The 26763-nt window shown below is 38.6% G+C and overlaps 3 protein-coding genes across 4 annotated transcripts; all 3 read left to right on the forward strand.

Annotated features, from left to right (window-relative positions):
• The first annotated feature begins 4589 nt into the window (after positions 1-4589).
• On the forward strand, positions 4590-6044 carry nrn1lb (neuritin 1-like b). The gene is made up of 3 exons (XM_055232291.1): positions 4590-4800; positions 5381-5528; positions 5741-6044. The coding sequence occupies exons 1-3, from the start codon at positions 4737-4739 to the stop codon at positions 6042-6044; spliced, it is 516 nt and encodes a 171-aa protein (XP_055088266.1). The 5' UTR covers positions 4590-4736.
• Positions 6045-8456: 2412 nt separating this feature from the next.
• Positions 8457-14055, forward strand: slc38a8b (solute carrier family 38 member 8b). Its single transcript, XM_033989162.1, has 10 exons — positions 8457-8645; positions 9782-9980; positions 12144-12300; positions 12383-12487; positions 12591-12648; positions 12928-13042; positions 13111-13258; positions 13531-13733; positions 13815-13866; positions 13953-14055. Exons 1-10 carry the CDS (start codon positions 8457-8459, stop codon positions 14053-14055), a joined length of 1329 nt encoding a protein of 442 aa, XP_033845053.1.
• Positions 14056-18974: 4919 nt separating this feature from the next.
• On the forward strand, positions 18975-22089 carry cmtr2 (cap methyltransferase 2). Of its 2 annotated transcripts, none has more exons than XM_033988465.2 (3): positions 18975-19020; positions 19598-20854; positions 20937-22089. In XM_033988465.2, the coding sequence occupies exons 2-3, from the start codon at positions 19610-19612 to the stop codon at positions 21969-21971; spliced, it is 2280 nt and encodes a 759-aa protein (XP_033844356.1). In that variant the 5' UTR covers positions 18975-19020; positions 19598-19609; the 3' UTR covers positions 21972-22089. The 2 variants fall into 2 exon arrangements, with proteins under 2 accessions (XP_033844356.1, XP_055088476.1); XM_055232501.1 differs by having other exon boundaries at positions 18992-19038.
• Positions 22090-26763: the final 4674 nt, after the last annotated feature.

Below are 26763 nucleotides of genomic sequence, written 5' to 3' on the forward strand. Positions count from 1 at the left end.
AGCCACCTCTTCAGGTCTGGTCAGATTACTGGTGTGTGTGTGGGTGTGTGTGTGTGTATATATATATATATATATATATATATATATATATATATATATATATATATATATATATATACACACTCACCTGAAGGATTATTAGGAACACCATACTAATACGGTGTTTGACCCTCTTTCGCCTTCAGAACTGCCTTAATTCTACGTGGCATTGATTAAACAAGGTGCTGATTCATTCTTTAGAAATGTTGCCCCATATTGATAGGAGCATCTTGCAGGTGATGGAGATTTGTGGGATGCACATCCAGCGCATGAAGCTCCCGTTCCACCACATTCCAAAGATGCTCTATTGGGTTGAGATCTGGTGACTGTGGGGGCCATTGTAGTACAGTGAACTCATTGTCATGTTCAAGAAACCAATTTGAAATGATTCGAGCTTTATGACATGATGCATTATCCTGCTGGAAGTAGCCATCAGAGGATGGGTACATGGTGGTCATGAAGGGATGGACATGGTCAGAAACAATGTTCAGGTAGCCCGTGGCATTTAAACGATGCCCAATTGGCACTAAGGGACCTAAAGTGTGCCAAGAAAACATCCCCCACCATTACACCACCACCACCAGCCTGCACAGTGGTAACGAGGCATGATGGATCCATGTTCTCATTCTGTTTACGCCAAATTCTGACTCTACCATTTGAATGTCTCAGCAGAAATCAAGACTCACCAGACCAGGCAACATTTTTCCAGTCTTCAACTGTCCAATTTTGGTGAGCTTGTGCAAATTGTAGCCTCTTTTGCCTATTTGTAGCGGAGATGAGTGGTACCCGGTGGGGTCTGGTTATTTCAGTCAACGTTGCTCTTCTATCAGCTTGAATCACTCGGCCCATTCTCCTCTGACCTCTAGTATCAACAAGGCCTTTTTGCCCACAGGGCTGCCGCATACTGGATGTTTTTCCCTTTTCACACCATTCTATGTAAATCCTAGAAATGGTTGTGCGTGAAAATCCCAGTAACTGAGCAGATTGTGAAATACTCAGACTGGCCCGTCTGGCACCAATAACCATGCCATGCTCAAAATTACTTAAATCACCTTTCTTTCCCATTCTGACATTCAGTTTGGAGTTCAGGACATTGTCTTGACCAGGACCACACCCCTAAATGCATTGAAGCAACTGCCATGTGATTGGTTGATTAGATAATTGCATTAAGGAGAAACTGAACAGGTGTTCCTAATAATCCTTTAGGTGAGTGTATATATATATATATATATATATATATATATATATATATATATATATATATATATATATATATATATATATATATATATATATATATATATATATATATATATATATATATATATATATATATACACTCACCAAGGCCGAAAAACAGACCGGTGCAGTCGGGGATGTCCGAGGGAGGTGAACGAGGCCAGAAGGAGGAGCCAAGGCGTCAACCTGCTCAACATAATATTTGCATATCCATGTTGTATTTTACCTTTGGGTCAAAGGAGAGGCAGGCAAGTCAGAGTGCCTGGCTTAAGTCCTGCGTACATAGGCTGTTAGGGACAACAGTTTGACCCAAAGTTATGTATTAGATTGTATTGTCAGGGGAATATATTTTTGTGATTTGAACTGATCTAATCCAGTCGTCATTTTTGATAGAACACCCCTAACAGGATTCACAGGATTCTAGCTCTTAATGGCCTAGTGTCTGTGTACACTGGTGTATGAATGTGTGTGTGAAGGGGTGAGTGTGTTGCTGGTGAAATACGCCATACAAAAATGTGACCAGTCATGATCTGGAAGAAAGACGACAGTTTGAGTCTTCCGGTGGTTGAATTCACGCTCTGTAAAGGATGCACACCAAGCAGATTCCCTGGCAGCTCTCAGTGGCAACACATTTTTCAGCACCATGGACCTGACATCTTGGTTTTATAACATCCCCATTAGCAAAGAGGACAAGCGTTACACAGCCTTCACAACACCTATTGGGCTTTAAGAATACAACAGAATGCTCTAAAGTCTGTGTAAAAGCCCCACCTCCTTCATGCTCATGATGCTGAGTATCTTTGGAGACCTCAGCTTTATCAGCCTGCTCTGTTACCTGGATGACCTGCTTGTTTTTTCCCCCACTGAGAAGGAATCTCTCGAGAGACTGCAGGTAGTTCCAGAAGCTGAAAGAGAATACCCTCAAGTGGAGCCCAATGAAAGTCCACAGAAGAAGAAATAGGCTGGCACATTCCAATAATTGACTCTGGCATACCAGACTCCACCATCAGTTGATGCGTTGTTAGATGTGCCATCGCGCGTTCCAAATGGTGAAGATAAGGCCCATCTTGTGGCATTTGCCGTAAAACCTTGAGCGAGTCCCAACAGAGGTACCCCACCACCAGCTTGAGTTCATGGCTTTAAAGTGCAGCATCAGAGAGAAGTTCACACACTGGTTGAAGGGGCACAAGTTTACAGCAAGTTAGTGCAAAAAGCTGATGGAGAGAAAATCGACACAGTGCAAGATGCTTGGCCTTCAGCAGTCTGTTCAGTACCTTCATTCCTCCAGTATTACCCCATGTCAGTTCCCCAGTGGTCAAAGCAGTCCTCCAACATCATGACAACTGGCAAAGTGACACTGAAACCCGAGCTGTACATTTCATGCAGCATGTGCAGTCACTGCAGTCTACAGGCCTTGAACCCCTGCCTGCATTGGCCGTCAGCTTTAACATGTCACAGTCTCCAAACTTGCTGGTCATTTGCAAAATTAGACCACCCAGAACCGAACGTGCCAACTTTAACCCTGGCCAGTTCACTCTGCTGAAGTATTGGGACATACTCAGGGTCCAAGGTGGGATACTTTACAGAGTGTGCAAAGATCCAATAACCAAGGTTTAGAAGTTTCAGTCTGTTTGTTTCTGCTGAAAAAGGCTAAAGGTGGACTGATGGAACTTCAAAAACTGCAGATCTGAAACAGTATGGGAATGCTGCAGGATGGTACAGGGTGTCCAGCACAGGTCACTAGAATGAACAACCACCCAAGATTCTATGTGATTCTGACAGCAGAGTAAGAAGGAACAGAAAGTTTTTGATGTTTCAAATAATCAGGGCAATGTGCAAATGTACAACAAAAAGGAGCAAAATGCAGTTACTAGTGCAGAACCTCAGTGTGGACGTGAATTGGGCAGCAAACCTGTACCAGCTCATTGTAAGGTCAATGTCAGTTCAGAACAGGTTTCTCCTTGTCATTAAACTAAAGAGCTGTTTTTTTCTGTACCATTTTCATAAGTAGTTCTTGATGTTAAAAAAGTGGAAACAAATTCCATGTTTTAAGGAGTTTAAGTGTGAGAAAACAGCAACTTCTATTTTGTTTACGATGGCTTTAATCATGGCATGGGACGTTAGGATCTGCAATAACTGCAATGACCACCAGGCGGCGCTGTACAAAAAAGCAACAAACCATGTGCGTTGTGAATTCATGCCAAACAACAAAATTCTCACAATGCAAACTATTGGTGTGTTTTAATGTGCCATGTACATTATCACCAGATAATCAAGTGAAACGGATAAATGAATGAAAGGCATTGAGCAGGTCTAATCCCATCTGGATTTTTTTTTACTCTCAACAGTTACATAATGCTTTAATCCAGAGCTGTCAATCGGACCTCCTATAACACAACAAGCACAACAGCTTTTACCACAACTAATATACTATTGTCTCATCCTCTGAAAGTATTCACATAATGTATAGAAAACAATGGACAGTGTAAAATCACAACCTTTATTTTTGCATAGTGAAAGAAAACCAACCTGTGTGACAGACCTCATGTTCAAATCATATAGCAAAACAGAATTTCCTGAAATACTAGTTACTGTTTTTAAAGTGAGGCCAAAATAAACATCCAGGTGTATTGTATTGTGTTATAAACTTCAACATTTGAAAACACAATGAGAAAGTCTGACAGAGAGAGTATCTTTGATGATATTGATTCACAAGATTCAGACAGATTATTTTCTAGTTAATGGTTGGTCTAAAATCCAGATTAACAATAGGTTTTTCTTGTGTCTGTATATGTAATGTGGGACATACACTAATGCACAGAGTGAGAGCCATCTGGTGGACATAGCAAGAGATTTGGAGGATCAGAAAAAACAAGAGATATTGTAAAACAGACGCTCACGCCTGAGCCATTTGTACAAGATTGGTTTAAAGTCACATTATTTCAACATCAATACAAGTGTAACTATTCTCATAGGCCACCCCCAAACAAGCTCCCACTGGGACATTACCCATCTGTCAGTGAACAAATTATATTGCTGCAAATGTAGCGCTTTTTATTTAACTGAATTAGTGATAATATAATTATGAATATATTACCAATTTAACTACTGATTGTGCAGTAATCAATACTAGTAATTGATTTATCTATCAAATGTAAATACACCGGAAATGAGAACACACTAATCCAGTGTGCTCCTGTGATGCTGTCATTGGTTTCCCCCCCCCCCCCCCCCCCCCTCCATCCAACACACATGCATGTACACATGCTGCATCAGGGCAGTTTTTCTCTGTTAATCCAGCTGGACAGTCCTTGGCAATGGTGCACTTTTGCACCAAGACCATTTTTAGCACTAATGAGGAAAAACTCACATTTGGGATTTTCAAACTGTAGCAGTTACTTCTAGGCCTTTCAGTCCAAAAGTGGGACTCATCGTGGAGGACACTGCAGAGTCAAAAGATGAAGTCTTCAACGTATCAACGTATCACATCAAAGATGCTGCTGAATTTTGCATCTTTTCTCTGTAAGGATTTTTTTTTACTATTATTACAATTGTATGACTGAGACGAATGTGCTGCAAGATAAGATTTTGTTTTTTAGTCATCAATACAATTGCTCCTTTTTAGGTGTTTGGGGTTTGTGTCTCTGTTCCTGAAAATAAATTAATAACATTCAAAATAAAGAACAAATTAACTAACTTTGGAATGTATGCTGTACTAATTCACTAAAAAACATAACATTTGAAATGAATCTACATGCAGAATCATATTCTATAAATCATTACAATAATAATTATAATAGTGTAATACATCAGTTTTATATAACGCTTGATGTAAAACATTTTTGTGTGCCAACAAAAAGGGTAACATTATGTTTCAACAGCACCTGGTCTCACTAATGCTCATCTGGCGAGAAGGGAGTAAATCTCTATATCCCAGCTCCGAAATCATGCATAAAGCTTTCCCAGAGGAATGAGGGATTTAGTGCAGTTTGATGCTTTTGTTTCCACGTCAGCTCTATACAGGCTTACATATATATTCCTAAAGAAAGACAGAAAAACTATTACATAAAAATACCGTAACTTACTCCTATCTTCTTAACAGGTTTAGTGACGTTGAGTTTGGGAGCTGCGATTCCTCCTTCCTGTGGTTCAATCTACAAGAGTTTTGCTCAATGTTTACTAAAACTTGGAGACAGTTTGGTGGAAAATCAACCTGACCAGAATACACAGGACATTGATGCAATTTGCAGGTATGTACAAACAATCACACTAATAACTATACTATTCCTGTGTCTAAAGGAATTATTGTTTTTAAAACTTTTAACTGAAATAGTTTTAGATTTAAACCACTTATAAGGCACATCGTGTGTAACTACTTTAAGTGAAAATTTTGCCAAATAGTAGTGTTGGAGATATCACGTTTATAGAATCTTAACATCAATATTAAACTATACCTTCAAAGGTCCTGGAATGAGTTTCATGACTGTGCCAATGCTGCCCTGGCTGGATGTCCTGGAGAGGCAGCAGCAGTGTGGGAATCTCTGAGAAAGGAGTCAAGGAAGACAGAGTTTTCAGGAAACCTCTATGAGATGTGCGCTAGCCGCACCACCCTCAGCCCCACTACTGTGCCTGCAGCCCAGAGTCCCCCCACCTCAGAACAGACTAACCAAGAGACACTTAAAGGGAAGACTTACAAAGATGAGGCCACTTTTAGCTCTCTGTTTCTTCCAGTCTGTAGCACCATGCTTCTCTTTCTCAGTGTATAGCTGCTATACCTTTGCTTAAGCACACAAACAGACAGGTCAAGCGTGACAATCTTCAAACTGGCCATACTGAACGGAATAGTACTATCATAAATATACGATGAAGGATCTGAATATGAACCTGGACTCAGATAAAAGAGGACTTGATACTGAGGTTGAACAGTCTATGGCCTAATACTTGTTTGATGAGGATATAAACATGTGGATTGAAAATATACAAGGTGTCTGTGAAGTCTCTTTACAATTTTAAAATTTAAACAAAGGCAATTGATAAGATATATTAACTAGATTTCTTCTATTGTACTCAGTTATAAAAGTTTTTAATCACACTACATTTTTGTATGTCAGGCATCCTGTTGATTAAAGAGGCATCCTTTTGAATGAATCCCTAAAATGGCAACTCCTCAAGAGAAGGCACAATGCATATTATGGTTTACTGAGACAAAATTGGATACGCAGATTCAACCAAACTACAGAACAAAGTATGGAAGAAATCCACCATCACGTCTCTCAATTCATGCATGAGACAAAATATTTATGGAGTGTTTGGTAAAAAGAGAAGTGGGTGACCAAGAACATCTGAGGATTAATGGTGCCCATATAAAGGTGTATTAAATGAGGTAAAAAAAAAAAAAAAAAAGAAAAACACAGAGTACAATAGAACACGTCTGATAAAGATATCTTATCAGTTGTCTCTGTAATCATGTTTTAAATTGTAAAGAGACTTTCTGGACACCCTGCACACTCTGGAGCCTTCAAGCTGATACACATGCATTTATGCAGATGAAATTATGTTTAAGCACTAATTAAATGTCCCCTTTCTTTAATTCGCAGAAATTGTGTACATGCAGCACGGCAATGTTTTATTATTAAAAAAAACAAAAACGCATAGGCCTATTGTAGAACTTTGTGTATTTCAACATTTTATTTCAAAACCACTGGTAAATTTTGTAATAGTTTTATATTTGTGAACAAATACAGCACATGTTTCCTTCCGCAGTTCAATAAAAAGTTGTTTCATATGTGAAGCATTGTTGTTTCCTGTGTCGTAGACCAGTGCTCCCACTCACTTATAGGTTATTATTAGTTTCAGTTGAATTATTTGGATGTGCTGTTTCCAGTCTGCCACATAAGCCTCATGTCCTCACAACACCTTGCTCTCACTCTAATCTCTGATTGTCCCACATATTCATTTAAAACTGACACACTCACACTCTGTCTCTCTCACACACACACACACCTACACCCCCCCCCCCCCCCCACACACACACACACATGCACGAACGCACGCACGCACCCCCCCCCCACACACACACACACACAAATACAAAACAATTCAAAATTAAGCTGTTTTTGAACGCGCTGAAGTACAGACAAATGTCTGGGCTCTTTGTGAAGTTAGCTTATATATTGTAATGAGCTATGCACAGAGGAACGTCAGCTGTCAAATCCCGCCTACATTTTTTGGGGTAAATGTTAATGTCCAGATGGAATTCTTCTTTATTTTAGGTTTATTTTGTTCATTTATGGGTTTGGGGTACAAACAAATCCTTATTTACCCCAGAATGGTTGAACAGGAAATTAGTGTTACAGCTTTCCCTTAATGTTTTACACATTAATGTTTTTACACAAGTACTTCACAGTTCCATTTTAACGGACAACAGGGAAAAAGGAATAAATAAAGAAGAATTACAAGGGCCCATGGGTGAGCTCACTTCTTCTTAAGAGGTTTCTCTTAAGATGAAAAATATCCTCCTTGGCCAATTGGCTTATTTACAGACATGTTAATTAATATGCAATCTCCACAAAAAATAAATAAATAAAATTAAGTATCATGAAGTATTATGTCCTTATGTGGCCAAGGCTACATTTATAGATAATTCTCTGCTTTTTATTTCTTTTCATTCTCTCTTATTTACCTCCCCATGGACTCTTCCCAGTGCGATATGCCCTGAACCTCTCTCCAGACAGGTGTCTCAATGTGGAGGAGCAGTGGTTCTACTCCAGGCTCCTCCCAAGAGTCTTACCACCTGAGCTATTAAAAGAGCCCCGACCCCTTCCCCTATTGTATGTGTTGCCTCAAACCTTGATGGTTGTAATAAAATTACTTATGTAAAATGTAAAACTCCTCTGTAGGTCATAGAGACCCCAGTTGGACCACACCAGAAAGGTCAGTCTTAAAATAGAGGACACTTTCAGCAAACATGCTCACCTTAGTGTTAAATGTGTCACCCCAGGGTGAAATGTTTAATTATCTGAATATACAGCTGTTGTGAGAGGCACAGGGTAATAAAGGGTAGTATCATTCCTACCCAGTTTCACTTCAGAGCATGAGACACCAAGTCACACCAGGTGGGACCTCGGAAAGATTAGAATAAGATAATCTGTTGAGGAGAAAAGTCCAGACTAGGGACCATGGAGGAACTTGCCCGGGAGAGCATCTGCCTCTTCTCCCGCTCTGCCTCACACTCAGACCAGCCGAGACTGGGCTCATTTGGCGCTGTGTTTATCATGCTCAAGTCTGCACTGGGAGCTGGGCTGCTCAACTTTCCCTGGGCCTTTGAGAAAGCAGGAGGAGTGACCACTGCCATCTCCGTGGAACTGGTTAGTCATTTCAGAGGACTTAAATGTTCTATTAATGTTAATTGTGGCTTAAGACTAAAATAGAGCCCACTCTGCAGAAAAGGCCACGGTCACAGTGTTTCTTCATCCATATCCATTTAGACCTTTTAACCTTTTATTTTATTATTTGCTAGTTTGTTGTAGTATGTAATCGCCTATTAACAGAAGAGGAGTGCACAAATCTAACAGGTCTTCTGTAGCCTTTAGCCTTGGTACTTAGTTAAAGACGTGTTTCTCAAGGCTTTAAACGCACTTCAGTCATAGATAGTCTATTCTAGTGGGCTGTCGGTTTGATAAGCTTTTGTTAATTACTCCATACCCCATATTGGCGCAGGCGTAAATGGATGTTAAAAATACACTTGCCAATATATGTTAATGAAGCTAAAGATATGACTAAGATATATGTAGTTCAGCACATTTGACATACGGAGCCTATATGTCTTCTGAATGTGAAAAAGGGCCTTGCTCTTCACAGGTTACCTCTAATGAAGCATCAAGTTTCAGTGAGATTCAAAGAAAAATCCACACATCAAAGAGTTCAAAAGGCCCAGACAGACAGATCATGGGGCAGGTTAAACAGATTCTTTATGTTAATTACAATGAATACAGCTTATTTCATTGGAACTCACATTAATGCTTTTATTATCCATTCATACAAATACAGATTTAAAGACATACAGTGTATTGCATATAACAACACATCAATGTAAAGGCATTTGTGCACATGAGACTGCATAATGTAGCAGACTTAATATTTTTGAATGTTGAAACTTTACATCACTGTGAGTGTGAATACAGATTGTGTATACAGATTATACTCCCCATAATGTGATATGAATGTGTGAAAACTTGCTCACAAAATTTACTCCTCCAAAGTCTCCTCTATGCTTTGCTCCAAAATAATGTTACTTTAAAATATTTAAATATTGTCAACATAAAGCTTTGGTCACGTTAAGACTTACTTGTTATGGGAAGTGTAACTCTTTTTTTTTTACTCAAGTAAGAATAATATTCCACTTAAAAAAATACTCAGATAAGCATACATTTTTCTCCCCAAAAAATTACTCAAGCAAATGTAACTAGCTCTGGTATGAAATAATATCTGTATTTGTGTTTAGGTGTCCCTGGTGTTCCTCATCAGTGGTTTGGTGATTTTGGGCTATGCCTCATCCATCAGCAGACAGAAGACCTATCAGGACGTGGTGAGAGAGGTGTGCGGTCGTGCCGTGGGCCAGCTCTGTGAGGTCTGTTTCTGCTTCAACCTCTTCATGATCTGCGTGGCCTTCCTGGTGGTGGTGCAGGACCAACTGGAGAAATGTAAGTCCTGACTTGAAGGCTCACCATATCACTTTTCTGACAAAGGATGTCTCCATGGAGATGCCTTGCATTTTCTGCTGTTTGGTAGCAAAAATGTGTTTTTAGCAGTCTGGAACTCAAAAATACCTTGAAAAACATAAAAAATATAATTTATCCAACTGAGACACATTCCAGAAAAAGCAATAACCATAGAGACAAGTAGAGGGCGGATCCTGAGCAGAAAAATTACATGGTGCACCTTCCTGGCCCTGCTCAGTGACACCTCTGTCTTGGATTACATGGACACACTCACTTCACCCAGTGGTGAAGTGATAACCATCTGCACCTCAATGTCAGTAAAACAAAGGAACTGATCTTCAACCCGACCAAACTCATAAAAGTAACACACATAGCTGCTAAAATCATAGGACTCCCCACACCCAATCTCACAGATCTAAATAATCGGTCTATTGGACGCTTCGCACTCTCCATAGTACAGGACTCCACTCACCCCCTCCAGGACCATCTAATCCCTCTGCCCTCAGGACGGAGGTATATGGTGATCAGGTGCAGGAGGGCAGGGTTCGGTAGAAGCCTGATCCCAGCAGCCATTGCCTTTTTAAATAACAGGCCCCGCTGAGGCATAATGTCTGTTTTCGTAATGTGTTTATGTGACTGTGATGTTTGGTGTTTATCTGTGTATATGTCAGACGTGCTCTGTGTATGTGGAAAGGAATCTCCCCCCGGGGACAATAAAGTAAAGTCTAAAGTCTAAAGTCTAAATCCTCAAAACATAATGACCAAACATATGTAACCATAACATAGGTGATAGGTTCACAACCTATATTACAGTTCAAAAGAGAAGAGAAGACAAGAGAGATTATTTTGTCTCAATATTGAGGAGAAAGAGCGGAGAGGCAAAAAACCCCAGTTACAAACCACCACACTCTCTGGGGCCCAGACCGTCTTTCACCTCTTTTATTAAAGTTAGGAAACCCTAGTTACATACACATCTGAAGGGGGGGGGGGGGGGGGGGGGGCATATACTTTGCAAGCAGTGTAAAAACATATGAGGAAATTCACAGAGAAATATATTCTGTTTTTGCATTTCTACAAGGTCACTCTTTCCCTTCGCACAAAACATCCCATGATGTTTCTGTTTTAGGTTTCACAGTGACCTTCTTCCCGTGGGATCCTGCACTCTCAAAAGACATTTTCTGCAAGACTCAAGAACAAACATTAGTGCAGATTACATAGTTTACATAGTTGAATATAATGACTAAATAAAGAGTGAACATTACATTACAGTACCTTTAAAATGAACAGTGAGATAACATAATATACTTGAATATATATTTTGAATCCATCAATAGGTATCCATATTATCTCTCTAATATTGTCTTGATTAGTCACTGTTCATTACACTAACCTACTGGAGTAGTAGTTCAGTCATAAATTATGGACAAATTTCAAAGTGAGAGAAAATATAGACAAAACAAACAGTATTGAAGAACATTCAATGACACTATGATATTTTAAAGAAAAAAAAAGTAAATCTTGTGCTGATAGTATCTTTAAGTCATGCATATGCTTTTACTAATGTTGAAAGGAACATACTATCTATCATGAAAATATAGATTTCTAGAAATCTCCTTGTAAATACTGTATACTTTCAGTAATGTTTTGTTGCTAACATTGTGTGAAGATAAAACTAAAATTGCGGCGTCTCATTTTTGCAATAAAAAATGTATCTCTTGCATTTCAATTTCAATTCTATTTCCATTTTCAATTTCAGTGGCAAAAGCAAGTGACCCATTTTCATACTGACCACCTGAAAACCTTTAATCATTTTACAGCTGTCACTATGTTCCAGTAAACTGGGGGCTTGATTGGATTTACCAGCAGGAAAATACTACAATGCAGATGTTAGAGCAGTCCTCTGAGATGTTGTTAACAGTGTATTTTTGCAAATAACACATTTCTTTCTATGCTTCATTGGCATTAAGCATTTATCTTGCTCTCATTAAACACAGAGACAACAGATGCATTCTGAAAAATGTAAATTAATTCATAAATCAACAGTGTGCAGCTGTTTATGAGGCATACTTACCTCTTTGATAGTTCTTCTGTATGTTTGTTTATTTTGTACCTATGAATAATTTATACCATGGCTTTACTCCACAGTGTGTATTTCTTTATATGAAACTGCCACTGGCTCCACTGAGGCGGAAATGCCATATCACTGGTACACGGACCAGCGCTTTGCCCTCTTCATCATGTGTCTGGTCATTATTTTGCCACTGTCCATCCCAAAAGAAATTGGTATCCAGAAATACACCAGGTACAAGCCTTACCTATGGACCAGTGACATACAACTCAGGCCAAGTCTTTATGTTATTAAACTCTTACTCTTCTTGTGTCAGTGTGCTGGGGACACTGGCTGCTACGTACCTCTGTGTTGCTGTGATTGTCAAATATTATTTGATGGAGAGCCACACTGTCATCATCACTCCAGAACACAGCCAAGGGTCAGTAACCAATAACAGTTCACTTAAAGCCGCCTTCATATTTCACACTCCTGTATTGAGTTTTTATTAATTCAGCTTTGCTTTGCTCTTGTTCTATTTTTAGAGTGGGCTCCTGGGCATCAATGTTCAGTGTTGTGCCAACAATATGCTTTGGTTTTCAGGTAAGGATTTATTATTATTATTATTATTATTATTATTATTATTATTATTATTATTATTATTATTATTATTATTATTATTATTATTATTATTTATAACTTCTGAACATTGAAAGGCGCAATAAATTAACCGGGAGAACATATGTCATTAAACGAGCCATGAGAACGGCACATCTAGGAAGGATTATATACTTTGTAAGAATATGGATTGCATGAAATCTTACTATTCTATTTTGAAAATGAAAAGACTGCGCTTGTCTCTGGTGATAAATGTAATTACAGTGTCATGAGGCGTGTATAGCCATCTACAGCAGTATGGAGAACCAGAAGATCTCCCACTGGGTTGGCATCTCAGTGGTGTCCATGTTTTTCTGTTTACTCATCTACACTTTGACTGGTAAGTCAGTTATTATTGGGTTGGGTGAGTTTATTTTGCTACTTAACTGTCATTCTGTTGACGATCAGGTGTGTACGGCTTCATGACATTTGGGCGAGACGTTGCTTCTGATATTCTTATGTCATATCCTGGAAATGATGTGGTCATGATTATCTCACGACTGCTTTTTGGCATATCTATCATCACCATATATCCAATCATTCTTTTATTGGGCAGGTGAGAAACAACTGTTAAATCTGTTAAAGTGAGTATGCCATTTACATACACAGTAGACATCTGACCTGATATGTTTCTGTTGCCCATATACTGTGCCTGCTCCCATAGTTTTGTAGTTTTTACTTCTGCTTTTCCTGGAATGTCAGTATGGCATTAAACGTGTCTATCTAGCATTATTTAATCACAAGTATTTTATTGCTCAGAAATGTCTTGAAGTGTATCTAAGTATATATTTATGTTCTCATTAGAGATTTTACTCTTATCTTGTACAGATCTGTCATCCTGAATCTGATGCTGAGGCTCAGGCGGCGCAGTCATGGGATCGTCACTAGTTCGTTTGAGAGTCGCTGTCGGGTTGTCTTAACTATCGTGTGGATTGCCATCACTCTTCTCATCGCCATGTTTGTCCCAGACATGGGCGAGGTTATCAGTGTGATTGGAGGAATCAGTGCTTTCTTTATTTTCATCTTTCCAGGTACGAAAACTAACTCTCAGTCCTTAATTTGCATCAGTTGGTGCCCATTGTTGATCTATACGGTGCATATACTTGCTACAGGACTGTGTCTCATGTTTATAATGCAGACAAAGCAAGGGTCATCCAGATTCAGGTCAGTGATCAAACATTTTTGTATAGACATTTGTATAATAATAATGTATAAAACCCCATTTTCACATGTTAACATTTTCCTTTTAGTGGTGTTTTAACAGTTTGGGGTGTCATAACCATTGTAGTTGGAGCCTTCATTTTTGGACAGAGCACAACAATTGCAATTATGGAACTCATCAACAAATTTTAAATGTGAGCTCTTCCTGAGGTACTTTGTGTGTTCTTCTCCTCTTCACACTTTCCAAAGACATTTTCAAAAGACTTGTGTGAAGTGGGGACTTGTGAGTGAGTGTGGGTATGTGAATGATTCCTGTGTCAGCTTTGCATCAAACTGATCGGTGCCCAGGGTGTACCCAGCCAAAGCGCCAAAGTTACTGGGATGATCAATGCATCTACACTGTGACTCTGGACATATTTTAACCTTGTTTTGTTTGCACGATTAATGGCAAAAGGGTTGTTCTCTATAGATAACGTGAATGAAATGTAAGCTTTTTAAAATATGCTTTGTTGAATGTATTAAATCCTATTGTATGCTTTTTGAATAAGCAAATCATTAGAAAATTGCCTTGTGTTTGGTGTAAAAAGTAATGCAATGGATGATTTAAATAAATTATGTTCAACTTTTGGGTTGTGGGTGTCCATTTTTTACAAGAACTTTACAACTCAACATGATCCAGCTATCCAAAGATGTACCAATAGGGGGCAATATTATGTCACTCAATTTCATTTACTGTGTTGCAGTCAGTGCATGAGTTAGACCAGTGTTTCCCAACCAGTGGTACCCTTTGGACCAGAATTATTTTTGATTTAAAAACAAAGTGAAATTGAGTTGCATTTGAATATAAATATAAATCTCTTTGGGAATGTTTATAGATTGGGTTAGAACATAAATATCATTAATGTAAGACAACATTATAGTATTCATTGACAACAGATTTTTTACACCTAATCAGGAATCAATATTACATGAGTGAGCGGGTACTCGGAGTGTGAGAAGAGGTTTAGAGGGAACCTGGGACAAAAAGTGTTGGGATCCACTGAATTAACTGAATGAGCTCAGTACTGCAGTGGGAAAATGAAGGCCTATGTCGCTATTAAAAATCAGGCAACTAGAATAATCAGATAATTCAGTAACTCAGATTTTTGCTGCATGTGTTTTCACGTACACGAGAAATCTGATTAAAAAAAAAAAAAAACACCTGGTGACAGGTGTCAGTTAATAAATGGATTTTTTGAGTAAATGTTGTATACACAACACAAAGTACAATGAATTTAAAAATACATTTCAACCCTTTAATTTTTGTCTTTGCCATTTTTTGCATAATAAAGGAGTGGGCAATCAGAAATAAATCAGATTACTTGTATCAGATGTAACATTTTACATGATATTTCAATAATCTTGTAACTCCAGAAATCAAATAATGCTCAGGTTTTTTGTGTGCATGAAACATAGCCAGTGTTTGAACGTTTTCACTTTTAGCCATATGGATTTACACATAAGCTTCTACAAATTATAGGTTGTAAAGTGTGCAAGCAAAAATGAGCATAACCAGCTTGTTTACTTTCTTCCACACACCTCTGCATGGCCTCAATAAGATCAGTGATTAACCTACCAGAGAACAGAAAGATGACTCGATAGCACAGTTATTCTTTATTGGCTGCAAGCTTGAGTAGTTACATCTCTCTGTGCTTGTGAGTAGCTATATGCATTGCATGATTATAATATAAGTGACCAATGACTTACTATAAAGGCTGACAGTATTCAGATTTAGAGGGCATCTCTTTTAATATAAGATATGCTGAAGCCTTTCCAAACACTCTGCTTCATTCAGAATTGGAGCATCTACAAACACATTAACTTATCAACGCTTTGTTATGTAATGGACTTTGTAACTCATGCATATGCAGCTTACTTGAGTTTAGTGTATGAGATTATGCTTTAAACTGCATGCCAAAAGGGCTAAATCCACTAAAAGCACTACAAAAAATAGGGACGCTGCAGCAATCCAGCTTTTTCTGTTCTGATACCCATGTCAATACCTTGGCTTTGAGTATCTGCTGATGCTACATTAACTACTACTACATTATATTAATTACCAGTGAAGAGACTGAAAACATAATTTATGTCCTTTAAACACAAACAGCATATGGTAAAGACATGTTTTTGTAACTGTTATTTATCATTTAAAGTACCTACAGAACAGCTTTGGCCGGTAAATTGTCTGATTACACCAATTTATAAACCAAAATATAAATTGTTTTATAACCAACCAATTTGTATAAACCAAAATACAAATTGGTCCCAAGATAAACTGATATCTTGGGAGCCAGTATCCGATCCACCAAAATTTACCAGTATCGTATCAGCGTGTCCCTAAAGAAAACACTGACAGATACTGCAGCCACAGATGCCTAACTTTGATAATCCTTCCTAAAACTATAACAAAACTTTGCAGGGATTAGTCCATAAATAAATGTTAATGACAACATTGTAAATGTAAAATGCTGCCTGTTATATCAAATCCTTGGGGCTTCATGTTGGTAAATAAACCCAGTGCACTTGTCTCGAAACAGAAAACAAAAAGCCATTATTCCCTTTTTAGATTATCTGCTCATTCCCTTAGCCCCTCTGAAAAATAATATTTCCAGCTCTCATTATTATGCGGTAGACTGTAACAGCTTTGTTATTGAAAGATTACTTCTAATGCAGGCTCTAACCACAGATAATTAATGAAGTAACCATTTGTGGTGGTGATATTAATTAAACTCTTAATTGGTCTTGATAAGAGCATCAACAAAATGTCTAAAAGAAACAGAAGAAACTGGCAGTGTGTTATATCCAATAGTGTATTCCATTGCGAATCTGCATTGTAACCTCTGTAATTACACATAGAAAGCCCTCATGTTCTTGTAACCTGCAGAAAATTTGATTATTCTTGTATTCCTGCCACCTCTTCTCACGACAGACACGGCATGCTTTGGTCTGGGCTAAACGACTTTGGCTTTGCATGTAGGTGAATGACCTTGTTTTCTATATGCACCAAGGATAAAGCGGGCAGCTGAGATCATCATGATGGGGATAGCATGCGTCCATCACTGCACAGAGCACCAAATGGTGACAGGAGATCTTTGACCTGTGGGGCTGAACTTAAGCACGTAATCACTGCTGTGGCAATGAGCACAGGTGAAGGAGAGGCCTCTGTCACCTTGTGTGTGCACAGGCGATTAGGAGAACATTACATTATAATTGTTTTTACAGGAACACCAGTTTATTTTGGACCTCTGCACATTTTTATATGTTTAAGAGTCAAAAGTGCCAGACTAATGTGGTGATGAAGCACTAAAATCTTCATAAAGGCTTTCTTAATGATACATAAGAAAGCCTTTATGAAGCTTTCTTATGGATTTTGTTGAGGATTTTGTTTAGTTTATGCTTAGATAAAGAATATAACTGAAACAGAAATGAAGAAGAATTTACTCAATCAAACAGAAGAAATCTTTACTTGTACGGGGAGTCTGTACTGACATTCCCATGCAGAGACTAAATGTTTATGCTTATAATATGAGTTTACATGCAAACTATAGTGGGAGGATACAATGGTTTAGACTTAGTTGGTGCACAGATCAACCAGCCCTCGTGGCACCTTGCACAGTTCAATCAGACTGAGACGAGAATTCTTCTGAGGTGTTGTCTGGGTAATACCTCATGACACCATCCCTATCAGTAGTTCTTGTCTTATTTAGTTAGTTTGTTATTAGATAGATTGGAATATTTTTTTTGCCATATTTATTGCAATATATTTGTCTTGACATATATCTATGAATCCCACAGCTGTGATCACAGTTCTTATCTTTACATGACCTCAGTACAATAATGAACTGTAACAGTTATACAATAAGATAAGATAAGATATGCCTTTATTAGTCCCACAGAGGGGAAATTCCAGTATTGCACCGCACAGTTAAAGAACAGAAGGAAAATGGTACATGCAATAAAACAAGATAATAGATAAATAGTTTAAAATAATTTAAAAAAATATACTTAAACATAAACTAAAAATAGACTCTAATATAGCTTAGCACAGTTATTTACCCTAACAATTTGACAGTTAATGCTACAATTTGCTAAGAAAATGACTATGATGATTATTGAAATAAAATGTTACACAAACTGTCCAAAAGATTGGGTTTGTCCATAATGCTTGTAATGTTTCATATTAAATCCGAAAAGTAGATGAGCATTTGAATGAGAAAGGCATATATGTAATACCTGACTATTTGTGTGTTTTAAAATATCTATAAATGTGTCACACAGAGCCTTAAACGACATTTAGAATCAAGTAATTTCTGATTTCATTCTATTTTTTAATTAAAAAAGGTGGGTTATAATTCTAAGGAAACCACTGGCTTTTTGAAATAATATCCCCCACTGACCTTTAAATATCAGGGCTACAGTAGTAAACTTGGGCTGTTTTGTTCGCCTCAAGGTTTGAAGGTTTTTCATTATTTGAGCAAGTCAATGGCAATCTCAATGGGAATTATTATTTTATAATCAATATAATATTTAAAAATGTTACAATTTGGGAAAATGATGAAGCCCAAAGAATATTCTGTTTCCACACAAAGAAAGATCACATTATTACACTTCAGTGTTGCTCAAAAATAAGGTAAATTGAATAACTAAAGAACTGGCTGACTTCAGACTCCACCAGGAATGCACAGAAATCTGAAAGCAGGACTGGATTTCTATTTAAGATCTACATTTTGCCCAAGACCAAAGATAAAGTAGGACTACTACAGCTTAGCAACAAAGCTCCCTCAGCTCAGTATCTTTCTCAGATAATTACATACCAGTGAGTGACAGTTTAGTTCAGCATGGGTGATCTGGGGTTCACTAGTAGCCTGCAACAAATTCTTGGCTACTGAATTGGTCTAAAAGGTTCAAATAGGTTAGTTGTTTTCAGTTTCCAAGGTTGATTCATGTTGTTTATTTTAGACAATATTACAACATTACATTCTCTAGTAATTTTCAATGGTCATTTTTTTTAAATTGGTACTGGCTCTTTAAATGAGACCCCGCCCTCTTTATTGTACACATGCGCAGTCCAGGTTACAGTCATGTGATCAAGTTGTTTCCTTGCTTACAGACGCGCTGGTGAGTGTGCTCAGCTATGTAAGTTTTCTGTGTCGTGTCTTGTTTTCAAAAATATTCAGGTTTCTCTCCCTGTGTGGTGTAGTAGAAAGTCATTTCGAATTGTTCAGAGACTAGGGTCTTTATTTCACTTCGCCTTATTCTTAAAAGGCTACATCCTTGGCGCAAATAGAAGTGGTGTATATTTTTACTGTCATAAATACATGTCCCAAATGTAATGAATGACAAAGAATATAGCATCAGGTTTTCCCCTGACCTTTTTTCCTCACAGTTCAATCAATCAATCAATCAATCAATCAATCAAACTTTATTTGTATAGCACTTTATAACAGCAAAAACTGAACCAAAGTGCTTTTCAAGTGCATTAAACAGTTGCCTTTTGGAATTTTCATCCAATCCAGCTCTAATTATCTTGTACATTATTAATGTATGCTTTGAAGGGACTGAGTTGAATAAATCATTCAAAATATCAGATCATAATGGCTTAGTAGTTATGTAAAATACATTTTGAAAGTGATCAGGTTTTAAATGAGACAAAAGTGAATGGGATGTGTAAATTGATTTGTTTTTATTTTTTCAGCTGTTTAGCAAGATGAATATGGGAAATGGGACCAGGAGGAAATCTGTGCGACAGACAAGATACAGTGCAGTGGATGCTGACCCCGACACCCTGATTGAGACTAAAAGTCTGTTCAGTAAAATTTGGACTTATGCTAAACCGTCCAATGGGGACTGGTGCATACCAGAACCCAATGTGTCCCTTAAATACCCTGCCTCTGTACACAGTAATTTGGAGACATTGAAGACTTCATTGAATGCAGTGAAAAACCAACTCAGCGACAAAAATGTCCAAGTTTGGCACCAACACACCAACTCCACCAACCGGGCAGGAAAGGTCATGAACGCAGTTCGCTCTGTGGCAAATGCAGAGATCTGTACTCAGGCCTGGTGCAAGTTTTATGAGATTTTAGGAACATTTGATCTCATCCCAGGGCAAGTATTACAAAATGGGGAGTTAAATACAGTCCATTTGTGCGAGGCTCCCGGGGCTTTTGTTTCTGCTTTGAACCACTACATAAAAACCAGTGAAAAAACTCGCTATGTTGACTGGAGCTGGGCTGCCAACACTTTGAACCCCTATCACGAGGCCAATGGTGGGGGTACGACCATTGCAGATGACAGACTGATAGCCAATACTTTGCCCTGGTGGTTCTTTGGCTCTGATAATACAGGGAACATCATGATACAGCAACATTTGTTGGAGCTTCAGGCCTTTGTAGCTAACATGTCCAGAGTGGACCTGGTGACTGCGGATGGAAGCTTTGACTGCCAGGAGAACCCGGACGAGCAAGAGGCACTGGTGGCGTCTCTTCATTACTGCGAAGTCACAGCTGCTTTACTGCTGCTGACCCCAGGCGGCTCTTTTGTCCTCAAAATGTTCACTCTTTATGAACACTCCTCTGTTTGTCTGTTATATCTGCTCAGCTGCTGTTTCCACTCTGTCCATGTGTTTAAACCTGCCACCAGTAAAGCTGGCAACTCTGAAGTATATGTTGTATGTTTAAACTTTGAGGCCAAAGAAACTGTTCGACCCTTGCTCTCAAAACTTATTCGAAATTATGGACCAAACTTAGCCCATTTAGCTCTTTTCCCAAACACTGTGATACCTGACACCTTTATGAAACAACATGAGGACATGTGCTCATACTTTCACAAGCTGCAGGTAGAAACTATCTCAGAGAACTTGAGGTTATTTGAAAAAATAAGCCCTCAACAAAGGCAGAGACTGGACCACATCAGAGATTATGTTGCTCAGGAATATTTGCAGCGCTTTGAGGTAATGGATTTTGGATTAATGAATTTTGTCAAATGTCACTTTGCCTTTGGTGTTCTAATCAAACATGTGCTTGTTTGTTTAGGTGAGGTTTCTGCCACGGAGCAGGTGGATTTCTCGTAACACAGTGACTCCTGCCTGCTGCAGTGTCTCTGCAGGACGCCCTTTGGGACAGAAGAAACAAACAGGCTCCTTCAACGAGCGCAGGGAGCTGCAGACCCTGAGCTGGAGGGAGCGTATCCACAAGAGTTGCCATGCTGTGGGTGTGCAAAGACACTTGTCTGAGCCTGCTGGGGCAGGCTGTATACTGCAGGGGCCCCTGATCAATTGTCAAGTGGCTTCGTGGTACATTATTGTTGGAGCTGCACTGCCTGCTGTCAGGAACTCCCCGTTCTGTGAGGTCGAGCTCTTAAATCACTTAAATGAAGCGCTAGACTCAGCTCAGACTTTAGACTGGACTGGAGTATCTCCTTGTGCCTCGTGCCATGTGGTGTGCCCGGGATCAGTCTTATCAGATGTGGCAGGCCTCTGTGCCTCTGGTGTCCACACTGACCAACAGAGAAGACAATGCTTGGTGTTTGGCAGCTGCACAGTGTGGGAGCCCTTTCAGAGCCTTGGAGATTTTGACTTAACATTTTGTGCAGAGCCCTCTTTCCCACAGACAGGTGCACTCCTCCTTCATGATGGGGAGCCCTCATATCAACAGGAGATGTTAAACTGTGTTGTAGTCTCCCTGCAGCGCTTGCGCTCAGGGGACAGCCTGTTACTGCCTCTGTTTTCTGCTCTCACACGCGTAGCAGCAGCTGTAGTGTTGTGCCTTCATATGAGCTTTCGCTTGGTCTCATTCAGGTGTCCAAGCCCCACTTCCACTGTGGGGGCTGTTCTCCTCTGCATTGACTTCTGCCCTGAAGCTGCTGTGGAAATATTACCAGTTCTGAAAGAGGTTCAGACTCAAATAGCCCAACATTTACAAGAAAAAAGTGACACAGGTATAAGTCACAGACAGGTGTTGCAATTTGTCCCCATAGAGGAGCTCCTCACTCATGGTGTGACACAGTTTTTGTGCAGTGTCAATTCAGAAATCATCCATCAGAAACTACATTTGCTGATGCAGTCATAGTCATAGCAGTTTTTATAAAACTTTCATAAACTTACGTTTTAGTTATATATGATTTTAGGCACTTTTTCATGTCAATGGTTATGAATATGCACCTACAGAAATAATGCACAAATAAAAATCCAAAGTATTTGTTAGTTAAAGCATGATACGCAAAAATAAGTTGTGGTTAAATTCAATGAGGATTTATGTGAAGTCAGCAATAATCCAGCTGCTGTCTGTCACAGATGGTATAGTACAAGGAAGGGAATTTAGGATTTAATCCAAAGTGCCTTTTGTATATGTAGTTTGATATCTGGAGTTTTTTACTTTTGTGAAACACTGAAATATTTATAAAAATAAATGAGAATGTCTGTTTTGATTCTTTTTTTTCTTGATATTTGAAACTGTTGTTGTGAACGAGACAACAGAAACGTGAACCCTAGTTTTATACTGTACATTAGCAAGGATATTGGATGAAAAAAAAAAATGGTAGGAACATCAAATGCAGTTGGTCTTCTCTGTGTGATTGACAAACACAGCTGTAGTCCATGCTGCGTTCAATAACTCTTGTATTTCGGAGTGCTCCCATCCACCGCCTCTAGCTTTATAGATCATCAGATTAGATATGAATTTGGGCTGAACTCGGGGTATTCCCACAAGACACCAGCCTTCTGTGAGGGTTCTGACCTGCAACACACTGACTCATTAATTACTCTATAAATACTGTATTACACATTGTTTATTAGGCCAGTCGTATTTTTAACAAGCAGTCTCCTGCCGCAGTGAATCTCAAGTAATCACTATATAAGCACTTAGCATATCACAAAGTCTAATTATTTGTTTTCTGGAACTAACAAAATTTACACTCCCCAATTTCTGTTCCAAAGAAATGACAAAAATAAAAAAAAATGCATGGTTTATGGGCTTGCTTTTACTGCAGTCATGGACTAATCCGTAAACTATAGCAAACATCTGTGGGAATGAACCAGAATCATATTATTCTTCTGCATCTTCTGCTCTGAGCCACATGAATATTTATATCTGTGCATAGTTTCATTGCATACTTAATATGCCTATGCACTGGCAGGGTTCGCAGTGGTTTGTTGTTGATGCTGAAATTGTTAATTTCCAGCTTCATTTTATGCTTATATTCTGATATCTGATTTCTTTACATTGTTGATGTTGTAACATGCTTTACCAGATATTTTTTTCCTTTCAGCAGTGCAACACTCAGAAGATGGAAAAGGTGTCATTTGTACTATTTGTATGGGACGTTTGAAAAAATTACAAAATTAAGACATTGCTAAATCTTAAAAAAAAAAAAAAGAGGCATTTTTTTTTGTCAAAGTAAAGAAAGTAGGCCTAAACTCAACGCTTAGCAATTTGAACATCTGCTTTGTCACAGAGCCATGCAAACGAGTTGCTCACTCTCCTGCAGCTGTTGTCCCATTTGTCCTTTTCACTGGCTGCACTGAGAAGACTAATCAATCTGAAAGAAAAGGGCTACCTGTCCTTCACATCTGTAAAACAAATAGATCATTTCCTGAAAGGCAAATTAAATGCTATGTTTGAGTTTGTGGTGACAGTCCCTGTGAACTGTCAGGCTGAGGGTTCTTTAATATTTACTGCCTAAAGCAAAGCTGTTCGCGCCTGACTGAACTCTCCCTGATAGTGTGTGTGAAGCTCAGCTATTTTCTGCTGTAGGAGTGGATATGTGAAATGGAAAGGACTTTCACTAAAGCAGATAAGAAATATATAGAACTGTGTTGATGTTAAGAGGGGAACTTTGACTTGTGAATCTAGCATGAGAGATCAAGCCCCTCCATGGATCTAGGACTGCTAAGATTAAACATGGAGTTAAATACACCAATTCCCTATACTGCAGCACAGGGGCAGTTGTGAAATCTATTTGAGTAAAAGATGCATTAATCCCTGTTTGATTTGAGTTTGAGTTTGTTTTTTGTTTTTTTTATCAACGTCCAGGAACCAAACTATGAAGCTGGAGGAATAAATGCAGCTTTGGCCCAAATTCAAAAATCACCAGGGCAGAAAAGAGGCATTTGCAGTCACAAATCTCACCCTGTGGTATGTGCTTTTTTCTTCATAAACAACAACAAGCAATTAACCTCTTGACATGCTGCCTGAATTGAGGTGTCAAACTCTGTCGATGCTCAGAAATATTGTAGTTTAGTTCCCGTTCTAATGACTGCTTTTATAGATTGTTCATATGTAAATCATGTTGGGTGGAATCAGATTTATGGCCATGGTAGCCATATGGCCTTCCTCTTAGTCTTTTAAAATGCTAATCAGAGTAATACTTGGACTATTAGAACTGGCAAAAAGCAAGGAAATATAAAAGATTATTGTATATATGCATCAGTATTAAACCCTTATGTTTGACACAAACACACACATACATTTAACTTGTTTAATGTATCTGTGTATTAAACTAATTATATTCATTATATTTTAGTTAAAGTATGGATTATATTTTCATGGTATCATGCAGGTGATGCAGCACCTCTGGAAAATTACATATTGTGCCTTTCAGTTAGACCCACTGTGTATTCAAGCAGTGCCAGTGACAAACAGGATAGCGGTAGAGACTTTTGAGATAACTTGGAAACAAGAGTTGCAGTGATCTTTATAAACACTCAGTCAGTATGTGCATCCACAGTGGTGCATAGACCCATCTCCAGATTCTGGTTAGGTCAGGACTACCTGGAGGATTTAGCATATATTTTCAGTTAATGGGAAAAATACAAAGTTCCCAGAAAAAAAACCCACTCAGAAGAGTGACTGTGGTCTTTAATATCACAGTAAAATTGATTTATAATTCAATCTAACCTGCAAGTATCTAAATAAATCAGCATTTATTTTCTCTCATAATTGCAATAATGTCTGTAATTCACCTGTTTTTACTCCTTACAAAACAAACCAATATTCCACAACAGGACACAGTGCAGTGCGTTCAATGTGAAACAAGCTTTAATCTGCCATGGCTAAAACCCAGCACTCTGGCCAGCAGCTTGCGCTTTGAGCTTATTGTGTCATTTTCTCTACAAAATGAAGCGTCACAGCATTAAACCCTTTAAATGCACTGCTGCTATCCAGTGATGGATTATCTCCCACACACTGGCCATTGTTTCATTTGATTAATTGGGTATAATTACAAAGCTTGGTTTATTTTGCACATGAACTATTGCAATCAATAGTTGACAGATTATCCATTTGTCCTGTACGTTGCCCTTTAGGCTAAACATGGTGCAGTTCATTGTAGGCTCGCCCACAAATTCAATAAAAGGAATTACCTGGGCAGAGGTGTGGACCCAAAACACAAATCAGATAGGTGCCATATGTCGCCCTGGCATTTATTATGTCCAAATGCACTTAGACAGAGAGAAGCTTTGGTCTATGTACGGCCTTTTTATTTGTGCATGTGGGAGTGTGGCTGCGCTTGGCTGCATTTGTTTATGGAGGCTTGTCAACTCCAGATGATTCATGCAAACTCACAGCACATGAACTGATATAGGCTTCTTATGTGAAGTGCTCCGTCGCCTCCCCAAAACGGTGACAAGGATGTAGTGTGAAGGTCCATAACAAACACGTTTAACATAAGACCGGGTGCGGCTTTTCCCATACACGCAGTTTAACACAGTGGAGGTTAAATCTTTAATTATTACTCTTGTATACTGTTGTCACTGAAAATTACATTATGGTAATAAATGTATAGATCAATAAATGAGCGTCATAGTGAACTTGATATATAGATGGTGTGAAATATCTTTATAATAACTGTACTCAAACAAGTCACGGCCTGTTGCTTAAAGATTATTCATCTAAAGATGCACTATGTAATTTTTCTGGTGCAAGGTTTGCCAGCTGTTTGTCTCATTGAAATGATATTGCTTGGCATAGAATGTTCCACAGTAGGGCATTAAACTTACATATTTGCATTTGTGCTATTACAGGTGTTTCCTATGGTTAAAAGATACGTCGAAATACATGCAGACCATTGAACATTTGATGAAGTTTAGTTTGACTTTATACAGTTTTGTGCATAGACTTAATTGGGACAATCTATGACCTTTTTGAGTTTCTTAACAGAGGTGAAGATGACTATTGTGTTTTATTTTGGGAGACCCTGAACTTGGACCGATGGTGACTTAATTACCACTGTGAACATATCAGAACATTTATATTTAATGTTTTGCAAATTAACATGTCCATTTTGTATGCCAAGCATCCATCACTCCACCGGTGTTGGATAATAGTCCTCCTGTCTCAGGTATTTAAGCTCTCTGTTGCATCATCCAGATGTACAGGGCTGCTGTCTCCTGTGGCAGGGTTGGGGAGGTTGTTTTTGAAATGTGCTCACAGGAGGTCCAGTGTCTTAATTGTTCCCTGAGGAAGAGGGAGTAGAAAAAGTGCTTTCTCTACCTTTGCAAATGTGAAATGTATCAGCTCTGTGCTTAATAGATGTTTAGGCCACATTGTGAGAGACTGAATGACTTTGCAATCTCAGCAGTGAGTTTGTTTTGTCAGGCAACATGCACGGGGGGGGGAACTGTGGAGATGTAATCAGCAAAACACAGCTTCACATTGTCATTTTAAGCATTTTTATTTAACACAACATGCAGTCAGTTGTGAGTTTCTGAGCTTGGACGATTATCAGTTTTGATCATATTTAACTTGCAGCGGTTGTGTTGCGGTACTGATGATAAAGGGTGATTATTGCGATGAAGCATCCTGTCATTCTAATTTACACAAATGGCATACTCCTACTTTGAATGCTGCTTGGGTGTATTAACAC

This window comes from Periophthalmus magnuspinnatus, chromosome 3, assembly GCF_009829125.3.
Source record: "Periophthalmus magnuspinnatus isolate fPerMag1 chromosome 3, fPerMag1.2.pri, whole genome shotgun sequence".
Lineage (NCBI taxonomy): Eukaryota > Metazoa > Chordata > Actinopteri > Gobiiformes > Gobiidae > Periophthalmus > Periophthalmus magnuspinnatus.

Excerpts from the sequence above, each read along its gene's own strand:
- slc38a8b (XM_033989162.1), top strand. The coding sequence starts at position 8,457 with ATGGAGGAACTTGCCCGGGAGAGCATCTGCCTCTTCTCCCGCTCTGCC. Across the intron at positions 13,043-13,110 it reads ACTCATCTACACTTTGACTG|GTGTGTACGGCTTCATGACA; the intron begins GTAAGTCAGTTA and ends GTTGACGATCAG. Across the intron at positions 13,734-13,814 it reads CTTTATTTTCATCTTTCCAG|GACTGTGTCTCATGTTTATA; the intron begins GTACGAAAACTA and ends TACTTGCTACAG.
- cmtr2 (XM_033988465.2), top strand. The coding sequence starts at position 19,610 with ATGAATATGGGAAATGGGACCAGGAGGAAATCTGTGCGACAGACAAGA. Across the intron at positions 20,855-20,936 it reads AATATTTGCAGCGCTTTGAG|GTGAGGTTTCTGCCACGGAG; the intron begins GTAATGGATTTT and ends TTGTTTGTTTAG.
- nrn1lb (XM_055232291.1), top strand. The coding sequence starts at position 4,737 with ATGAAGTCTTCAACGTATCAACGTATCACATCAAAGATGCTGCTGAAT. Across the intron at positions 4,801-5,380 it reads GAATTTTGCATCTTTTCTCT|GTTTAGTGACGTTGAGTTTG; the intron begins GTAAGGATTTTT and ends TCTTCTTAACAG. Across the intron at positions 5,529-5,740 it reads GACATTGATGCAATTTGCAG|GTCCTGGAATGAGTTTCATG; the intron begins GTATGTACAAAC and ends ATACCTTCAAAG.